Consider the following 21,565-nt stretch of genomic DNA (forward strand, 5'->3'; position numbering starts at 1 on the left):
ATCAAAATACATCCAGCAGGACTCCTCCTGATAAATACCTCACTAACATTACTGCACAGACTTGAAAGTAATAAAAGTAACTGACTTCAAAAGATTTCTACATCAAACACTTATTTTTCCAGAAATCACTTAATTTGATGCCCTCCAGAACCTGGAAAGCTATCAAAACCCTCCAAAACCTTGGAATAGCCACAGTGGAGGCCACACAGCCATTCCTCCAAGTCCAAACACGCTGCTCATCTCAAAGCTCTTAAAAATCCACACCGGGTGCCACAGCACTTATCCTAAGACACATGCTAACAGGAGCGGCCACTGAGCTTCCCGACCTGCTGAGAAGAGGCAAACCAGAGGCCAGTGATGGGGAAGGAGAGGCAGGCCCACTGTGGCGGCAGGAGCAAGGACCACAAATGAGGGGGCGGGAACAAGCGGCTCGGATGCCAGCACACACTCCACCGCGTGGCTCAGACACTGAAGACTTCTCAAAGGGCAGTGACACTCCAAGGACGTTTCATCTCTGCCTGGTGCTCCTTCATGTTCTAATGAGGGGTTTCATTGCAATGACTCACAGGCTTAAACACCGGCCTATCCATCTAGCACTGAGGGAAAATCAGTAAGAATAGATTCTCATTCCGGTGGAGCATCAATCGCTTGGGAAGACAAAGCAACTGGTCACAAAACAGTTAAACACGGCAACATGGAGTCAGCCTCAGAAGCAGTGGCTCTAAGACCAACCAGATGCTGGGGTGGTAGATTCCCCACATCCAGAGGTTCTGAGTGGCCCTTGCTAAGGCTATTGCAGAAGGAATTCAGAACCCGGATGGGGGTGAACTGGCTGAGCCCATTTAAAGTTCCTCTGAATCCCAAGAGGCTCTGCTTCTTCTTTCAATGTCTTGAGTGCCTTCCAGATGCCCAGCACCAGCGAGGTTCCCTGAGAGAGTCAGGAAGCTGTAGCCCTGCCTTTAAGGAGATGGTCATCCTGCTGTGGAGAGAGGACTCAGAACACCTCCATACCACACAACTGAGAGCATTACCGTGTTAAGGGCCCTCCGAGCCAGGCTGCTGAGAACAGAGAGCGCTTCCCAGAGCAGGGCCCTTGCAGTGGGGAGAAGAGACAGCTGGACAGGCTCGGGGCTGATCCAGCCGCCCTTCGGGGCCTCCATGGTGCAGAAGAGCCGTGTGACAACCTGTGGGTTCCTGCTAACACAAATAAGCCCTCTTTTTTAGGGTTGGAGGAAACACACTGGGGGTCGAGACTCAGCCTTTGGGCTACACATTACCTACTTTTTATATACAGTCGACCCTTGAATAACCCTTTGAATTGTGCAGGTCCACTTATATGCAGATTTTTTTCAAAAGTAAGTACTACAGTATTACATGATCCATGGCTGGTTGAATCCACAGGTGCAGAACAATGGATACAGAGGAACCACAAATACGGAGAGCTGACTAATTCATACGTGGATTTTTGACTCCTAGGAGGGTCTGTGTCCCTAACCTCTGTGTAATTTAAAGGTCAACTATAATTACATTCTAGGAAAAACTAGTACTGTAGTCTATTTTAGCGCTGTCCATTATAATAAATTATGCTTTATATTGCTTTAAAACATGCAACTAAATCACAGTATATGACAGGAATCTGAGACAACCCCTTTGCACAAGGACAGGCACATGCAGGCAGCACTGAACTGTGCTTCTCACAAGTATGAGCCTTACTCTTGGCTGCAGCTGTCATTCTCGCTCTCTGCTCCTACACGGCGTAAAATAGGGGCCATGAGGCTTCAGAGGAACAAGGATGCCTGATGACCCAGGGATGCAGCACTTGTCAGGTCAAGCCTCAGTCAGGGACCGAGCTTCCATGAACAACTGCACGAACAACTCGGGACTCCCGCGTCACCTCCGTGTCGGGAGGCAGGGACTGAGAGTAGGAGGATGGTGTCCACACGGTGCTTGGCTGGATTTTGTTTTTGTTTTTGTTTTAATTTTCCGAGTCAACCCACAGGGAGGGCGTGGAGTCAGCCTGTACAGAACCCGGGTGTCTAGGTTTTGGATAAAATGTAGCCACCAGATGTATGGAAAAGAAATAAAAGGCAGCTTCTCAATAATTCTGCACTTAAAAGCAAGCCAGAACTTCCTTCATGTTTTATTGTACTTAGAGAAAACCAACAACTACACTTAGCAGGTCAAATATGCTGTTTATTAGGTAGAAATAAATATTCCCCGAAATCTCCAAATTCCTACTCCTCTTCTAAAATTCAGCAACCATAAAAAGAAAACAATTTCCAAACCTCAGGATTTAAATTACAAAGGGGGTTAGAAAGACATGCTTCATTCTATTTTCATTTTCCACTAAAAAAGGATAAACATGTTATAGAAGGGGATGCTGGTTATTAAAACCGAATTAGAAATTGTAAGGTTAACTGGATCCACAAAGCTTTGCCACTTTGTTTACAAGCTTACCAGAACTAAGAATATACTAAATATTTTAACAACAACAAAAAATTCAAGTGACTTAAGATACTTATCTTTAAGAACTTCTCTTAAACATATACTTAAGCTCAGAATTCCTAAGCGAAAAGCTCAGAATGTGCCCGGAACCTTTTGTAACTGGTTATCAAACAGATACCTTGGACTCCAAATCTTTCCCCTTCTGTGATGTTGTCTGCAAAATGAGGATCTTATCAGAAATAAAGTATGGGCCCAAATATATTCCCTGAGTCCAGAATTCTGAGCTGTGGCTTTCAGGTTTCTTGAGGGAGGGGTGAACACACTAAGGTTGGCACCTCTGCCAGGACAGGAAGTCACCTGCCTCAAACCCTGATGGCCGACCTGTTTATGACCCAGTGCAATGTGCAGAAAGGGAACCAACTTGGTGATTAACGGAGTAGCCAAGTGTGAGGCTGGTAACCCCTTAAGTTTTTACTAGTCAGTGGTAGGAAATCTTACAGAATGTAAAATACAGAAGACTGTTCAAAAATAATTCAAATAAATGTCAAAATAGTAAATAATGCTACAAATGAACATGTTCTATTGAGATAAAATTCTGGGGTTTAGCTGGAGGTTTCTTAAAGAATAATGACTAAAAGTGGACAAGACCAGAAAACATCCACTGTGCTAACTTTCCCTTAGGAGACTCAGTGTAACTATGAAGAGTTAGTTGGTAACAGGTAACATAAATCCACTGTTGTTAACTAAGCACTACCGGAAACCCTGCACTGAAATACTGCCTGAAGGAACACCTTGATAGTATCTGATGAAGGGGGGAATCAACCAGGGTGGGGACTTTTCCCATGAGTGATATCTCCACCTTCAGATGCAAAATCTCCTGGTCTAGGAGGCTATGTGACTTGTCACGCAGCTAATTTCTGGAGGAAGTCAAAGAAAAACCAGGCCTATCTGATTCTTTCTACCATACTGTAGGGAACCCCATCTTTCCCTCTGGTGCAAAAACATAAGCCTTGGGGAAATGTGACATATATCCTTCTCCAAGGAATAATCAAAGTTAAAGAACTTTCTTATATAAATAGCTAGCTCTGGAAACATGACAGTGGACAACAAGCAAACCTCAGGAATGGTGAATGTGCTACTGGCAAGAATTCGGCCGTCAGCTCACATCTCCTTGGATGGGTGGAGAAGGTGGGCAGGTGAGTGCTGGCAGGTGGAGAGAGGCTGCGGGGATGCGGGTGAGCGGTGCTGGCAAAGGCAGACCTGAGCTTGTAGGGCTATTCCCAGGGCGGCTCCAGGAAGCCTATGCTTCTCCCAGTCCTCCTGTCCACCCAACTCTCTAAGAACATCTCTTCCTAAGGAACGGCACATCGGCTACCGTGGGGTTTTTACATCACCCCAGATGTCTTCCATATTAGAACCACCCATTCTTACTCTCTCCAGCAGCTAGAACACAGCTGCTAGTCCTTGGCCACATGTCCTAAAAGGGCAGAAGAGTCAAAATCCCACCCCTGCTCCTGTGTCTCCCATTTACGTTCACAGGGGAACTTGTCTGTGTAAAATAGTAAGCTGCCGTTCTGGTTTATCGATAAGCCTCTGGAGAGCTGTGGTTCCTTCCACATATCGGCTCCCTGAAGTAGATCATCTCAGAGTGGATTGAAGAAGCTGCTGTTCCAGCTTTGTGGCTGGAGACTCATCCTGGACCACGGGGTCCCCTCAACCTGCTGGCTCGTTTAAGGTCTGGCTTGAACCTCTGGCCTCTCCCTCTTCCCAAACAATGACTAGTAAAACTTCCTTTTTTTTCCCTTCCACTGAGATTATCTGCATATGGGGGCATCCAAGAGATCAAATCAGTGAGAATTAGTTTTCTGGGTGTATGGAGCCAAATAACCAGCAAAAGAGCAATAGTTATAAAGGGGAGGCTGGCTCTTTGCACCCATAATATCTCTGATACACATATTACTTGAACCTGCCATTACAACTTGTGGAATTTAAAAAATCTTACCTAATGAAATATTGATAAACATGGAAAAAAACTGAAATACAACCTCATTCAATAAACGTGTTTTCATGAAGACACAAAGAAGCTCTATAGTGCATAATTAGAAACAATTTGATTTTACAAAATGAGAAAAATCAAATAAATTATAGTACACTTGTATGATTAAATATTACATAGACATGTTTTGAAATGCCATAAAAATACAGGAAAATGCTTATAATATATTTAGAGTTAACTACGTAAGAACATTTCAAAGAAAAAGAGTAGAAAGAAATGTACAAAGTTAACAATCTTTATATCTATATAGTAGCATTTCAGGTGATTTTTACTTTTTTTTTTGTATTTCTAAAGTCTTATACAAAGAGAATATATTACTCTTATTATCATAAAAAAATCAGTAAAAGTTTTTAAAGTTTATTTTTTAATATCAAGATTTCATATTACACCAATAAACTTTAGCTATTTTTTCTTCAATCTGTTATCATTAACTGCATCATGAAATTAGTTTTAATCCAATTTTCTATTAATAAAATACATATTAATTCAAGTAATTTGGAAAGATTAAACATAAAAATCTGATAGAATTCATTGCCTGAGTAGCTCTCATGGTATTTTATTTATCGTGTTTTTAAATATACAAAATTGAACCTCTGGCTCCTACTCAGAAAGCTACAAAGAGTGTTGCTCCAAACCTAACAAGAAAAAAGGCCAAATAATCATTAAAATCAACTTTTCTTGAATCCACTAGAGAGATGGGATTTCAGGGCAACCAAATAGCATGAAAGCTAAAAAGGAACAGTTTTCCTTCCACCAAGAAAAGGTGGGACACAGCAATGGCCCATATAAGTAGAGCAGAGTAGGAAGACGGAGCCACCATGCCGAGAAGCAAGTCAAACTCAGATCATAGTTGCAGCAAATGGCCAAGGATAGACTATCATGAGAGTATGGTACCCCTGGGAGCTACAGACACAGAGGGATTCAGCATCCACTCACAGCCGCTGTGCAATGACCTCCACGGCACCACGAGGAAGATCGGGCAGGGATGGAGACCTAAGAAAGTCTCCCCGTGGTGCAGGCTGGGGGATGCACAAGCAGATAACGAGAACGACAGCAACCACCCCATAGGAGGAAGGGAGCAGCTACCACACCACCCGGACAGGCAGGAAACTACACCCTGGGCCTTCTCCTCAATGAGACAAAAGCCGTAAGCCGCAGGGAAGGACAGCAAATCTTGTTGCCCCTGACGCACAGGGGGCGTAGGAGAAGGGAGAAGAATAAGACTCTGTGCTGCTGCGGCAGGAGCAGGAAACCATCCTCGGCACAGAACTTTAGAGGTCCCCTACTACCGAAGGAGGTACAGGATCACTGAGGTAGTCACCCCCCGCACCCCGCCACCAAGACCCAGGCACACTGACCCTTCTGAAGACCAACGTCGAAAACAAAGATGATGGAGAAAGCCCGGTCCAGGAAGTGTCACTGGTGCTTGTCGCTAGCAGAGGGACAGGAGTATGGAGAGAGACCCCCTCTGAGGCTCAGATGCATAAAAAGGTCTCAAGCTGACAGTGAAAAAAGGAACTTTGAGAAAAACCCTTTGGCAAACCAGTCCTCACCTCAAGCACAAGATAATGCCTTAAGGAACTTGAAAACTGGTGGTGCAGGAACATACCAGAGCAACAGCAAAACCCAAACCCTGCTCCCCTCGAGAGCAGACTGACAACCTCTCAAATAGCCTAGCGTTAGAGACTTGTCCATTTATAGGCATAAATACTACCTACCGCAGTCTATACTGTCCTATACATGATACCAAGCTTTCAACCAAAAATTACAAGACGTACAAAAAAGCAGGAAAGCTCCAACTCCCCACCCCTGCTATCAAGAAATGAAGCCATCAACCGAACCAGACTTAGACTTGACTCAATACTGGAACTATAAAACTCACAATGATTAAGATGTTAAAAGCTAGTGGAAAAGGTACACAACTTGCATAAGCAGATGATATATTTCAGCAGAGAGAAACTAGAAGAAAGACTCAAATGGAAATGCTGGAAATAAGCATTAAAGGAGATGAAGAATGTGTTCAGAAGTTCATCAGGAAGACTCAACACAGAGGAGCACAGAATCAGTTTCCTTCATGATAAGTCAGTAGAAACTGCCCAAATGAAACATAGAAGACAAAAGAGTGAATAGAAGTTTTACCCATGCAAGACATATTTTGGACGAATGTGTCATGAGCACTTAGAAAAGAGAGGGAAACAGCCGGGACCAGCAGTTTCCAGGTGAACAGGTCCTGGCAAGCTGAGTGCATCTCTTTTTTTTTTTAAACAGGAGGTGGTAGACAAGTGAAAAAGAGTTTTTAACTCACAACACTGAGCACTTAGGTGCAGGTACAATGCTCAGTGTTTTGCATATTCTTCATTATTATTATCCTCATTTTATAGATTATTATCTCCATTTTATAGAAAAAAATAATAATCTACCCAAAGGATCACACAGGTTGTCTGACCCTAAAGCTCTTACCCTTACCACCAGTTTACCTTGTAAACTCAATGAAGAAACGAGGCTGGATGATCATAGAGTTAGATGCCTTCCCACTAATTGCACTAAAATGGCCCCAGTGCCCTAACTGATCAGTGCTGACCTGCAGGCTGCACTGCCTTACACATTCCTTGCCTCTGTCGACATTTTGGTCAATGACACAGAAACTCTGCTTATTCAATTTACGTTAAATAAAACTAAGATTAAGAGTTAATGTGATGAATGGGCAAAGTTCAAAAGTATATTGAGGCTGAAACTCTGGCCTGAAATCAATGGGAAAAAATGCAAAGTTCTGCACTTAGGTGTAAAACGATCACAGAGATGCAGAATGGAAGAAACTGGCAAACGTGGATGAGTGGGGAAAAAAAAAACAAACCTGGGAGGTATAGTGAACTACCAGTTTGATTTGGGCCAGCACCCAGGGCTGCTGCTGAAATCAGAGGTAAGATTTGTGGAAGAGTGACATCGTATCCCAGGAGCCTACCATATTACTATTCTTTGTACTGGGTAGACAGAAAAATTAGTAACCCATATGATGAGGATTTGCAAACTACATCCCCAAGGACTATCTGTGGAAACCACTGAGTTTAGTTTGGACAGGGTGGCATGATAACTGCCTTTAAAAACTCAAAGAGCATCATGGGGAAGTGAGTGTGTGTTGTTCAAGAAAGCAGTGCACAGCGTTTGGTTAATTACAGAGACGCCGAGGTGGGTCCCAATAAGGAAGGCTTTCCCTCAATTCCAGTGTCTATTAATGGCTATTGGGGGGAAATGGCACTCTCTCTGCCGGAGTATCAGGAATGTGGCTGGTGAATGTCAGGAACACCTTGAACAAGACTTTGCCATCTCTTCAAGGCTAGGATCCTATTTTATATTATGTAACTCAAAAAGCACTTCAGTGAATCTTCAGATAATTCTGCTGAGTGAAAAAAAAAGCCAGCTCCAAAAGGTTACATGCTGTGCACACTACCATTTATATAACACTCTTGAAATCACAAAAGTGTAGAAATGAAGAACAGATGAATGGTTGCCAGGGATGTAGGTGGGGGTGGGAACAGGAGGGAAGTGATATTAGGGCTCCTGCTGGTAATGGATATATTCTGTCTTTTGACTGTACCAAATCTCAATCTCCTGATTTGAGATATTGTCGTACAGTATTACACGATGTTACCTTTGGAGAAAACTGGGTGAAGATTACACAGGACCTCTATGTATTATTTCTAACAATTATATGTGAATCTACAATTATCAATTATCTCAAAATAAAAAGTTTAACCAAAAAAAAAAAATTAAAAAGCGCTTCAGATCTCACCCACATGTAGGTCATCTCAGTGGATCACACTGGCAGTGACATGCCAGTGACCATGACCAAAGGGCTCACGGAAGGTCCTCTCCTCCACAACGAGGCAGCACTTCCCGGAGCACCTGGCACCCTGGACACACCTGCTTAGCTCTCCTGGGAGACACTGCCTTCATCTCACAACCAGTATGCCAAAGCTTTCCTGCTAATGAACCCCAATATCCAACTTTTCTACTCCTGCCAGAGGCAATGATGTATTTCTAGCTGCCCAGGTTCAAAACTATGACCCTAGCTTTGATTCTTGATTTTGTTTTTCTACATGCAGGAACCCCATCCTAGGAAGCTGTTCCTCAAAATGTCTCCAAATTTTCATCGTTCCGTTTCTGCTGTAATTCTTAGCCAGGCCTCACCACCTCAGAGATTTGATACTGTGCTAGCCCCCCAGCTTCCCATCCCTGTCAATTTCTCCCCAACCCACCCACCTCCATCCTACACACTGCACCGTTAGTTCTCATCATTCTACCATCCTAACGAAACTTTGAGCAGTGTTCCCAGTGTGTGTGTGGGGGGGGGGGGGGTTGTGGGGGGGTAGGGAGAAGAGGGAGCATGGCTCTCTAAGGTGTGTAAGAGAGAGAGAGAGAGGAGTGTGTGTGTGTGTGTGTGTGTGTGTGTGTGTGTGTGTGTGTGTGTGTGAAAGGGGGCTGTGGCCAGAGCTCCCCTAGACTCAGGTTTAGCAACTAGGCTACATGGGAGTCGGGACACAGGGCCATCCCCACACAGTACAAAGAAAGTCTGGAGATCTGTGACCAGCAACCTCGGGCGCAGCTGGAAGAATGAGCTTCAGTGGGGCAGACAGAAAAATGCAGAAATAGCAACACAGAATGGGCGGATTTCATGATGACATCAGGAGGTCATGAAACCCACAAGGAGGTGGACAACCCCTGCGGCCTCCCCCATGGCCAGAAGGGGATCCATGCGGATACAGAGAGGCAGACTCTGCGTGAGGATGACGAAAGGCTATGCTGTACAAGCTGAATCACCTTACCCCAACTCATGAGACTTCCAGATACACTAAAAGAAAAAGTCCATACTGTGTGGAAAGCCATGGGTTGAGCATCTGCTTCTTACCTCTAACTGGGAAGTTTAAAGATGGATTTTTGTAAATAGAATGAAACATGTTACTGAAAACACTTTTTCTTTCTTTTAAAAAGTAATTATTTAGCTGCAAATGTAACATTTTCTCCTCTGTCTGTAAGACTCAAATATCTGCAAATATTGCATAATGGCCCTCTGGCAGACTCACATCTTGTTGCCTTTCATGGAAGGAAAATGAAGAATTATGAAAATAGAATGACAAGGTTTCTCTAACCCAGGATTCCATTATCAACTCTGTGCCTGTTTAAGGTGAAAACAACAGGACCTCATGGTTTCTGTTCTTTAGGTTCCGAGAAATCTTCATCAAAAGAAAACCCTAGGACCCCTGGCTTTCCTGATTTCTTAATTTAATTTGAACCAGGAAAACCACTGTGGCTGTACTGACCAATCTGAAGGTTGAAGGAGGGGCCCAAGGCTTCCTTCTCAAAACCTAAGGGTTTCATGCTGGTGCATCCAATCGTCTTTGCAGATTCCTCACTGTCCAGTCATGGGGGCGAGGGGGAGTGTTGAGACCACCATACTGGTTTTGTAAAGACAAGTGATCTCATTAGAACTGCACTGAAGATAAACGCGGTGGCTGCTACCACTGCTGACTTTCAGCCACTAGCCTGGAACCGAGCACCCCTTGCAGGGTCAGGCGTGGACACGGGCTGCGAGCATCACCCACGGTCCCCTTTCTAACAACACCATAAGCTCCAAGGCTTAGGCTGACCTTTGACTCTATTTTCTTTTTCTCAGGGTGACTGGCCTGGTATTGAACACAAGAGCTGGAGACTATTGTGGACCTTCCTTCTGGAAAATGAACGATGGAGAAAGAAACCAGCACTGATCTGATGCTGATGCCCCAGGTGGCTGGGGAGGAGGCTGAGGAGACAGAGGCCCTGAGGAGAGATGCCCAAGGTCCCAAACGCTGTGTGTGCTACACAGGGAAAGAAGTGGGGGAAGCATAATTCCTACAAACTCATTCTTAAGGACTTTTAATTTTGTGATTTCTCCATGGTATTTAGAAGTCAGTAAGGATGTCCCTGTGCATTCCTTTTCCTTGCAGAATGATTCCAAAGAAAAACTGACAGGATGCTGTTGCAACACTGAAGGCTCTGAGCCTTCCTCCCATCTACTGAGCGGACAGAGGCACTTCTGTTAGGCCCACTTCCTTTTTCTCATCTCCTCTTTTTCTTCCTAGCCCATGGTCTCTCCTCTCACCCTTTCCCCTCTCTCTCTTCTCTTCTTCCTGCCTTTGCCATCCTCTCTCCCCTCCCACTCCCACCACCGGGACCTTGCCCTCCCTCTACTCCCTTCCTGGTGATGAGCTAAAAGGTTGTCACTTTTCCTATCACAAGCACAGCTGCTAGGTTTTATTCCCTTTTGGAAATAGGGCTGCTTGTTGGCATTTTATGATGACCATAATAAAGTCAGTTTTTATTGCAAACTCTCCCATCTCCCTAGCTTTTGGGGTCCTCGAGGCCATGCAGAGAGCACAGGGGAGGGAGCAGCTTCCAAATGAACATGAAGGTTAGGAAAGGCTCCCAGCAGAAGGACAGAAAAATCAGAAAACGTTGAAACAGGATATGAGATACACATCATCCCTCAGCCTGGCTAAATCAGTCTATTTGGCCCAGAATTCCACTCAGCTTGCAAGGTCACCTACAGCAGTTTGTAAATAGAGCCATATCCATTTTCCATAGAAAACAGAGCCAAATTTTTAAAAAGAAGAACAGATTTTCCGTCTCCTAAGAGAAACCATGGCTGTTTCTATTATAAAACGGGACAGGGGGGATTCTATCATCAATAATACTGGGAAAAGGAAAATTGAGAGGAAGATGTAAGGGCAACCAAGGACCTGGGACCCAGTGGGCATTGCACACCGAAGCCATCCAGAGGGGAAAGGCCCTCCCACCCACACAAGGGCACCATCACCAAGTCTGGAAGGAAGATACAGCCTCAACTAGATCTATTCTTGTCATAAAGTCAAATCAAGGCTGAGTGCTCCTGACATACAGCAGGGTCCTCAGGAAGCAGGTACTTTGAGAAGCGAGGTCAAGGGATGTGACTCATTGCTTAAGAGCATGGCACTGGTGCCTGCCAGCCTTGGCAGGCTCGCCCAACTGGGGGTGGCAGTGAACATAGGGATGGGAAGCCTGGGATGACCACAGGTTCTGCAGGGACCCCTGGGAAGCTATGTTGATTCTGTGACCGAAGTCAGGCTGAAATTCCCCACCCAGGCCCTCGATGCCCTCCCTGCCTGATCCCCTTGCCTCCTCTAGTCACCGTGGTCTCTGCTATGGTGCCTCACCCCACAAGCTGACCATACTTCAGCCTGGGTTCAGTAGCATCTGCTCAGGACAGGATCCCTTCTTACTTCCTCCAAATCCACACCGCCCCGCCCCAGCCAGGTACCTCCCGGTCCCACCTGAATCCAGAGGAGACCACACCAGAGCCTCACTCAGCTTCCAGCACCCCTTGGGTAGCAGGGTGGATCTTCCTCCTTAAGGCAGCACCCCCAGAGTGTGGGCACTCACAGCCGAGGCACGGCCAGCCAGACGTAGGCCAAGATCCGTGGGGGAAATTAGATAGATTCTCATAACCAAGCACTATTTCCTCAACTACAAAATGGGGATGGCATTATTTACCTTAGAGTGGTCTTATGTGGATTAAAGGTGATAATGCTTGAGAAGTACCTACTATGGTGCCTGGTGCCCAGGTAAATTGTTAATAAATGTTGGTCACTTTTATAATTGATGGCAGAGTTGAAAGGCAATCTCAAATTCATTCATCTATATATAGGAATATGCATATACATATGTATAACATATAAGTATGTACTTAAGTAACTGAAAGTATTAAACATGAAATACAGCGGGTAATATTAATACTCTATCCATGGCATAATGTTTTAATTAAACATTAAAAACCAGAGGTGCCAAAAGCATTTGATTAATGCTTAAAAGGAAAAAATAAAAATACATTAAAAATTCGTAAGCTCTTTGCAATTTGAGTGAGTTTTTTTTTTTTTTAAATCTATAAAACAGTAGTCCTTATTTGTACTGTGACAGGGCAGGAACAAAGCTGAATAGGACTTCTTTCTGCAAAACCATCTCAGAGAGGGTAACAGGGTAAAAAGACAGGTGTATAATATGCAAACTGAATAAAATGTTCAATCATAACCTCCTCTTACCTTTGACCCAATGAGCGTGTACAGCCACTGAATGGTTTCATTGTGGTTTATTACTCCATTCATCCCATCCACATACAACATAATCTGGCCCAAAGCTACAGAAGAGAAGAGAAAAAGAAGCAAGGAGACGTTATGGTTTATATGTAAATATAACCTCCAGTGATCATAATGTCAAGTGAGATTTTCACACTTTAAGTACACTGTATGTTAAGAACCAAATCTGCAGAGAATCCCTGAGCTCTGAAATTAGCGCAATCTCATTGCAGAAAGTGTTGATCACTCCAGAAGAAATAAGGGTTATCCTGGTGTCTGGAAGATGCAATTAAGGCCCCAAATCCAGTGATTGTTGTTTCTCTGTGCCTTGATGTATAAATGCATGTTTCTACGTTTCTATATCTGTATGTAGTCTCAGACGAGGCAGAGATATCCATGAGATGGTGTCTGGGTCATGGCCTACCGCTGGGGCCAAGAGGGTGCATGAAGTTTCTAAAAACAACTTGTCTGGTGCCCCAGCCTATGGTCAGGCAGGTCCCTGACACTATGGAACCATTTTGAGCCAATACAATTTGAACCCTTAAGATAAGGAACAAATATGTATTTAAATATTATTTGTAATCCTTTTAAAGACTTTCAGGTTTTAAAATGTCAGAAATCATGAAAACAGAGGGTGGGGGTGGGAAGGGGGAACGGGGAGGTTAGTGTTTAATGGGGACAGAGTTTCAGCTTAGGAAGGTGAAAAATTCTGGAGATGGTGAGAGTTGAAAAACAATGTGAATGTACTTAGTGCCACTGAGAACATTTAAATATGGTTAAAATAGTATGCTTTATATTATGTGACTTTTACTGCAATAAAAAAATTTAAAAAAGAAATCATAAAAAAATTGTTGATACCAAGTCCTAAATTCTTAGTTAAGAAAAATATAGTCACCACAGATTGTTATTTCACCAAAAAAACCCAAAACAAAACAAAACCAAAAAAAACAAGCCACATTATTACTTTAAAAAATATATATATTAACTCTATTTTTTCAGTTCCCTTGGTATCAAAATAATTTGGATTCTAGAATATGAACAAACAGAAGTTACATACTCTTAAGTAAATAGGCTTCCTTAAATCAGGTCTGACCTTACTGCAGCCATAATTAATTGGCATGGCATTGGCATTTTTAGGTAACACTTTTTTTTCTGGTAATATTAGGATGTCTTATTTTAGAAAACTGACAACAAGAGGTGTAAAATGAAAATAATTCATAATCTCATAGTTTAAAGAATTATTCTTAACATGTTGATATGTTTTCTTACATTCCTTCTTTTATGCTTTACACACACACATACACACAACTTTATACGTAGGTCGTGGGAACAGTCCAGATAAAATGGTGATGATTGAAAAGAGCAAAGCACAAAATAGTGAGTGTACACTAATTCCAAGCATACAAATACATGTGTTATGTTAGAAAACTCACTATTATACTATCCAACAAAAGATCAAATGACAAAACCACAGCACCATTCTGAGAAAAAGTATGCTCCTAAATATGTAAAAACTCAAAATTTTTTTTGGATTTATTTTATTTATTTATTTTTTAACATCTTTATTGGAGTATAACTGCTTTACAATGGTGTGTTAGTTTCTGCTGTGTAACAAAGTGAATCAGCTATACATAAACATATATCTCCATATCTCCTCTCTCTTGCGTCTCCCTCCCACCCTCCCTATCCCACCCCTCTAGGTGGACACAAAGCACAGAGCTGATCTCCCTGTGCTACGTGGCTGCTTCCCACTAGCTATCCATTTTACATTTGGTAGCGTATATATTTCCATGCCACTCTCTCACTTTGTCCCAGCTTACCCTTCCCCCTCCCCGTGTCCTCAAGTCCATTCTCTATGTCTGCATCTTTATTCCTGTCCTGCCCTTAGGTTCTTCAGAACCATTTTTTTTTTTTAGATTCCATATATTTGTGTTAGCATACGGTGCTTGTTTTTCTCTTTCTGACTTACTTCACTCTGTATGACAGTCTCTAGGTCCATCCACCTCACTACAAATAGCTCAATTTCGTTTCTTTTTATGGCTGAGTAATATTCCATTGTATATATGTGCCACATCTTCTTTATCCATTCGTCTGTCGATGGATATTTAGGTTGGTTCCATGTCCTGGCTATTGTAAATAGTGCTGCAATGAACATTAGGGTACATGTATCTTTTTGAATTATGGTTTTCTCAGGGTATATGCCCAGCAGTAGGATTACTGACTCATAAGGTAGTTCTATTTTTAGTTTTTAAGGAACCTCCATACTGTTCTCCATAGTGGCTGTATCAATTTACATTTCCACCAACAGTGGAAGACGGTTCCCTTTTCTCCACACCCTCCCTAGCATTTATTGTTTGTAGATTTTTTGATGATGGCCATTCTGACTGGTGTGAGGTGATAACTCATCATAGATTTGATTTGCATTTCTCTAATGATTAGTGATGTTGAGCATCCTTACATGTGTTTGTTGGCCATCTGCATTATCTTCTTTGGAGAACTGTCTGTTTAGATCTTCTTCCCATTTTTGGATTTGGTTGCTTTTTTGATATTGAGCTGTATGAGCTGACTGTATATTTTGGAGATTAATCCTTTGTCCGTTGATTCATTTGCAAATATTTTCTCCCATTCTGAGGGTTGTCTTTTTGTCTTGTTTATGGTTTCCTTTGCGGTGCAAAGCTTTTAAGTTTCATTAGGTCCCATTTGTTTATTTTTGGTTTCATTTCCATTTCTCTAGGAGGTGGGTCAAAAAGGAGCTTGCTGTGATATATGTCATAGAGTGTTCTGCCTATGTTTTCCTCTAAGAGTTTTATATTATCTGGCCTTACATTTAGGTCTTTAATCCATTCTGAATTTATTTTCGTGTATGGTATTAGAGAGTGTTCTCATTTCATTCTTTTACATGTAGCTGTCCAGTTTTCCCAGCACCACTTATTGAAGAGTCTGTCTTTTCTCCACTGTATATTCTTGTCTCCTTTATCAAAGATAAGGTGACCATATGTGCGTGGGTTTATCTCTGGGCTTTCTATCCTGTTCCATTGATCTATATTTCTATTTTTGTGCCAGTACCATACTGTCTTGATTACTGTAGCTCTGTAGTATAGTCTGAAGTCAGGGAGCCTGATACCTCCAGCTCTGTTTTTCTTTCTTAAGATTGCTTTCGCTATTCGGGGTCTTTTGTGTTTCCATACTATTTGTGAAATTTTTTGCTCTAGTTCTGTGAAAAATGCCATTGGTAGTTTGATAGGGATTGCATGGAATCTGTAGATTGCTTTGGGTAGTATAGTCATTTTCACAACGTTGATTCTTCCCATCCAAGAACATGGTATATGTCTCCATCTGTTGGTATCATCTTTAATTTCTTTCATCAGTGTCTTATAGTTTTCTGCATACAGGTCTTTTGTCTCCTTAGGTAGGTTTATTCCTAGGTATTTTATTCTTTTTGTTGCAATGGTAAATGGGAGTGTTTCCTTAATTTCTCTTTCAGATTTTTCATCATTAGTGTATAGAAATGCAAGAGATTTCTGTGCATTAATTTTACTTCCTGCTACTTTAGCAGATAATTTGATTAGCTCTAGTAGTTTTTTGGTAGCATCTTTGAGATTCTCTATGTATAATATCAAGTCATCTGCAAACAGTGACAGTTTTACTTCCTCTTTTCTGGTTTGGATTCCTTTTATTTCTTTTTCTTCTCTGATTACTGTGGCTACAACTTCCAAAACTATGTTGAATAATAGTGGTGAGAGTGGGCAGCCTTGTCTTGTTCCTGACCTTAGTGGAAATGGTTTCAGTTTTTCACCACTGAGAATGATGTTGGCTGTGGGTTTATCATATATTTTATTATGTTGGGGTAAGTTCCCTCTATGCCTACTTTCTGGAGAGTTTTTATCATAAATGGGTGTTGAATTTTGTCAAAAGTTTTTTCTGCATCTGTTGAGATGATCATATGGTTTTTCTCCTTCAATTTGTTAATATGGTTTATCACATTGATTGATTTGCGTATATTGAAGAATCGTTGCATTCCTGGAATAAACCCCACTTGATCATGGTGTATGATCCTTTTAATGTGCTGTTGGATTCTATTTGCTAGTATTTTGTTGAGGATTTTTGCTTCTATGTTCATCAGTGATATTGGTCTATAGTTTTCTTTTTTTTGTGACATCTTTATCTGGTTTTGGTATCAGGGTGATGGTGGCCTCGTAGAATGAGTTTGGGAGTGTTCCTCCCTCTGCTATATTTTAGAAGTAAAAACTCAAAATTTTAAACACTTAATTGAACATATCCTTGACACAATAAACTGTACATTTTTGAAAATAACAGTTTCATATTCTATTTAGTGGTGAAACACTGGAGATACTCCTATTAAAATCAGAAAAAATTTTAAAATGATGCCCATTAATCTCATGATTATTTAGCACCATGCTACAGACTTTCAAGCAAATTTAACAAGACATGAAAAACAATTAAAGGTAGGATGTTTAGAAATGAATACATAATACTGTCATTATTGCAAGAAATATTATAGACCCAATAAAAAACTCATCTACAGAATTTATAATGAAGAGATCACAATTATAACCACTTTCTCATCTTAATGAGAAATAAGTATGTAACATACAAAGGAAATTAAAGTTTGATATAAAAATATAATACTAGATAAATGATATGACAGCATATATGATAAAGGCTTAAATGATTTATTGTATAAACAATTCATACAAGTTGATAAGAAAATACTAAATGCCAATAGAAAAAAACTAAAAGCATTTCATAAGAGAGATGACAAGCTGGTTTACAATAACAAAGTTGTTCATTCTTACTATAATAAAAATGCAAATTAAAACAATAATGAGGTAGAATTTTCACTTAAATCATGAAAGATATTTTTTAAAGAAATGATTAGGTTATCAATTGCTGGAGAGGTTAAACCAGTAACTTCATACATTCCTGGTGGTGGGGCAAGTTGGTACAAGTCCTATAATAAGGCTATTTAATGCTATAGTTGTTTTAAAAATAGTTACCATTTAGTGTCTACCATGTCCCAAGGTCCGAGGGTGGGACTTTTTACGTGTTATTAATACAACAGCCCTGCTGTGAGGCAGGTATTATAACTCCCGTCTGACAGAGGGAAAAACTGAAGCTCTGAAAAGTAAAGGAATGTGCCCCCAAATCCCATCACTACCAAGTGGCGGAGTCCACCTCCAGCCAGGGCAGGCGGGCTCTTCCATGTCTGTACTCAGAGCCTGGAAGTCCTCTCTAGGCTCTTCCCAAGCCAATGTGATTTCGGGAATCTATCCTAAGGAAATAACCCTAAGTTAAAGGGGGAAAAAAAAGGATGAAGCAAAGATACTCACTGGAGTGTCATCTATAACATCAAACTATCAACTGAAATCTAAATATGTATCAGATCTAGAACTCAGCATACACAGCAATTTATCAAAGCTATGTCCTAACCTGTGAACCGTTTCTGATAAAATAATTAAAAAGTGGAAACTTATAACGATTATGTAATTCAGTAAAACACTAAAATCTCAAGCACAGAAGGAAAGGGAAACCCATGATATATTAAGCACTATGATTGGTTATATGTTCTTTGGATGTATTTTTTTCTACTTTTCCCTGATTTTCATTATGAGCATCTATTAATTTTATAATTGGGAAGTAAAGAAATATACAAAAAGGAACCAAATAAGACTGTATAATGTAAAGTGTTAGGTGCTTCTCTTGGTTTTTAGAATTTTTTTACTAGCCCATCCCTCTTGGCATACCCCTCCCTCCTTCAGAAAGATACAGCACCCACTTCATGAAAGAGTTCTGAGAATTCAGCACATTCTGCCCACTTTTCCCTTTCCCTTTTTCTTTCCTCCTCTCCCTTCCAAAACAAACTTGCAAATCTCCAGGGAAGAGGACTTTGTACCACAGTCCTTTTCCCATTCAAGTTCCACTGCTGAGGAAGCAAATCCAAGGCAGATTTAGCATCTTCTAAATCAGCAAAATGGCACAGGGAAGTCAATGTAGACTGTTCAGCCTCTGGAAGGTACATTCCTTGGGGAGACCTTCCCCCCAAGGCTGAAAAGCCAGGAATGAAAGTCTCCTCCCTAACTGCTCAGGGCCTCTGGTACTGCAGAAAGCCCAGCAAGCCAGGGCACCACTACAAAAAGGGAGTCAAAGTAAGAATTTCTATAAGTTTTCGCTCTATGATGTTTCCCTTCAAGGTTCTATTAACTGCCCACTTTGGAGGAAGAAAGTCACCAGAAAGTCCACGTCTAATGGAATTCAACTTTCTGATCATACTGATTTGTCATAACATTGTGACAATCAAGAGCTTTCAGGCTAGATCTTTTGCACCCTAGCCCTAAAGCTAAAGCACTCCATCCTGCAAAACCCACTGCAGACACAAGATGGCACTAAATAGATTTAAGTGGGTTAATGTCTCACTAAGCTTCCACAGCAAAATACCACCAATGTAAATGAGGGCCTGTGAATAAAATTCGCCCAGGAAAAAAATAAAAAAAGAGAGAGAGTGGCATGGACATATATACACTACCAAACGTAAAATAGATAGCTAGTGGGAAGCAGCTGCATAGCACAGGGAGATCAGTCCGGTGCTTTGTGACCACCTAGAGTGGTGGGATAGGGAGGGTGGGAGGGAGGGAGACGCAAGAGGGAAGAGCTATGGGAACATATGTATATGTATAACTGATTCACTTTGTTATAAAGCAGAAACTAACACACCATTGTAAAGCAATTATACTCCAATAAAGATGTTAAAAAAAAAAAAAAGTAGATGGCCTGGGTCACAGGAATCACGAAAATTAGTGATTTCCATTTCTAAGAAGGATGAGGAGGATGAGAATGTCAGAACACAGTGGTGGGTAACAATAGCACAGGTCTAAAAAGAGACCAAGGCCTTGGTTTTTATGCTGCTCATGGAATTTACTCGAGGCATTTTTATTAATTTTCTGTGCTTCAGTTGCCTCATCTCAAAAATAAGATAGTAAGACTGTACTACCTGCTTTTCAGGGGTGTTGTAGGGACTGAGTTAGAGCAATGCCTGACTCAGAGTAGGTGCTCAATGAACATTAGTCATATCAAGTACGTCACTGAAGTCACATCAGTTATCTACTGGACAGAAGCACGCAATGAAAGACTCTCCAAGACACACAGTGGGGGAGAGCCCTCTGCCCAACTCAGTCACAATGATTTTTTCTAAAAATTTTTTGTTTTACTTTTTATATTTAGATATATGCTCCATCTTGAGATATTTTTTGTATAAATTGTGAGGTTTAGATTGGTATTCTTTTTTTTTCACATAGATGTCCAATGGATCTAATACCATTGTTTGAAGAGACTATCCTATCTTTATTTGCTTTTGCAAATTTGCCAAAAATCAATTGGCTATGTTTGCATGGGTCTATTTCCGGATTCTCTATTCTGTTCCACTGATCTATCTGTCTATCCTTTGGCCAACACCACAGTATCTTGATTACTGTAGCTTCATAAGAAGTCTTAAAATCAGGTAGTATGACTCCTACAATTTCATTCTTCCTTTTAAAAATTGTTTTGGCTATTCTTGTCCTTTGGCCTTTTCACATAAATTTTAGAAGCAGTTTTTCTAAATCTGCAAAAAATCTTTCAGGAAGTATTATGGGAAATGCATTAAATCTACAGATAAATTTTGGGAGAATGACATCTTTACTACATTCAGTCTTATAACCCATGATCCTATTATGTCATCATTTAGATCTTCTCTATTTTCATGAGTGTTTTGTAGTTTTTAACTAAAGATTCTGTATATGGCTTTCTGCTAAATTTATAAGTATTTCATATTTTTTGGAGCTACTGGAAGTATTTTTAAAACTTCTCCATTCCCAACTATTTATTATTAGTATATAGAAATAAAAATATTTTTTTTGTTTTGACTTTGTATTCTGTAACTTTATTAAACTTATTAATTCTAGGGGTTTGGGGGGTTATGTTTTTGTAGATTCTCTGAGGTTTTCTACATAACCAGTGATGTTGTCTGTGACCTAGAACAATTTTATTTCTTCCTTCCCAACCTATATCCCCCACCCCCACCCCACCCTTTATTCCTCTTTGCCTTATTGCACTGGTTAAGTATTTCAATAGGGGTGGTAGGAATGGACAACTTTGCCTTTTTTCAGTATTAGGGGGAAAGCATGTAAGTCTTTCAGCATTGATTATGATGTTAGCTATAGGTTTTTGCACATTGCCCTTTATCAAGGTGAAGACGATCCCCCCCAATGTCTAGTTTGTTAAGAAGTTTTTTTAAATCATAAATGGATGCTGAATTTTGTCAAATGTTTTTTCTATATCAATTGATATTATCAAGTGGTTTTTCTTCAGACTGATAATGTGGTGAGTTATACAAAGTGAATTTCAAATACTGAACCAGTCTTGCATTCCCTCTTGGCCATGGTGAATTATTCTTTTTATAGATTGCTGAATTTGATTTGTTGATATTTTGCTGAGGATTTTAGCATCTTTGTCCATGAGACATATTGGTCTATAGTATCCTGTCTCCGTCTTGTTTCATATCATGGTAATGCTGGTCCTATAAAATGAGTAGGGAAGCATTCCCTCCTCTGATGTTTTCTGGAAAAGATTACATAAAATTGGTTTTATTTTGTCTTTAAATGTTTGTCAGAATTACCAGGAAACCATCTGAGCCTGGAGATTCCTTTTTCAGAAGATTGTTAACTACAAATCAAATTTCTTTAATAGTCATAGTTAATAACATTTATAGTAATAAGGCTAGTCAGGTTATCTATTTCATCTTGGGTGAATTTTGGTAATCTGTGGTTTTTAAGGAACTGGCCCATTTCATCTAATTATCAATTTTATATACCTAGAGTTGTTCATAGTATTCTTTTATTACTCATTTAACGTCTGTGGAGTCTGTCAT

At 40.8% G+C, this 21,565-nt stretch overlaps 1 protein-coding gene across 11 annotated transcripts in view; it reads right to left on the reverse strand.

The window, feature by feature from the left end:
- Positions 1-21,565, reverse strand: part of FHOD3 (formin homology 2 domain containing 3) — a 492,898-nt gene that overhangs the window by 198,738 nt on the left and 272,595 nt on the right. For all 11 annotated transcript variants that reach the window (XM_067699289.1, XM_067699291.1, XM_067699286.1 and 8 more), the window contains one exon: positions 12,610-12,704. In XM_067699289.1, coding sequence (XP_067555390.1) covers positions 12,610-12,704 — 95 coding nt within the window. The remainder of the gene's footprint in view (positions 1-12,609; positions 12,705-21,565) is intronic.

This window comes from Pseudorca crassidens, chromosome 12 (assembly GCF_039906515.1).
Source record: "Pseudorca crassidens isolate mPseCra1 chromosome 12, mPseCra1.hap1, whole genome shotgun sequence".
Lineage (NCBI taxonomy): Eukaryota > Metazoa > Chordata > Mammalia > Artiodactyla > Delphinidae > Pseudorca > Pseudorca crassidens.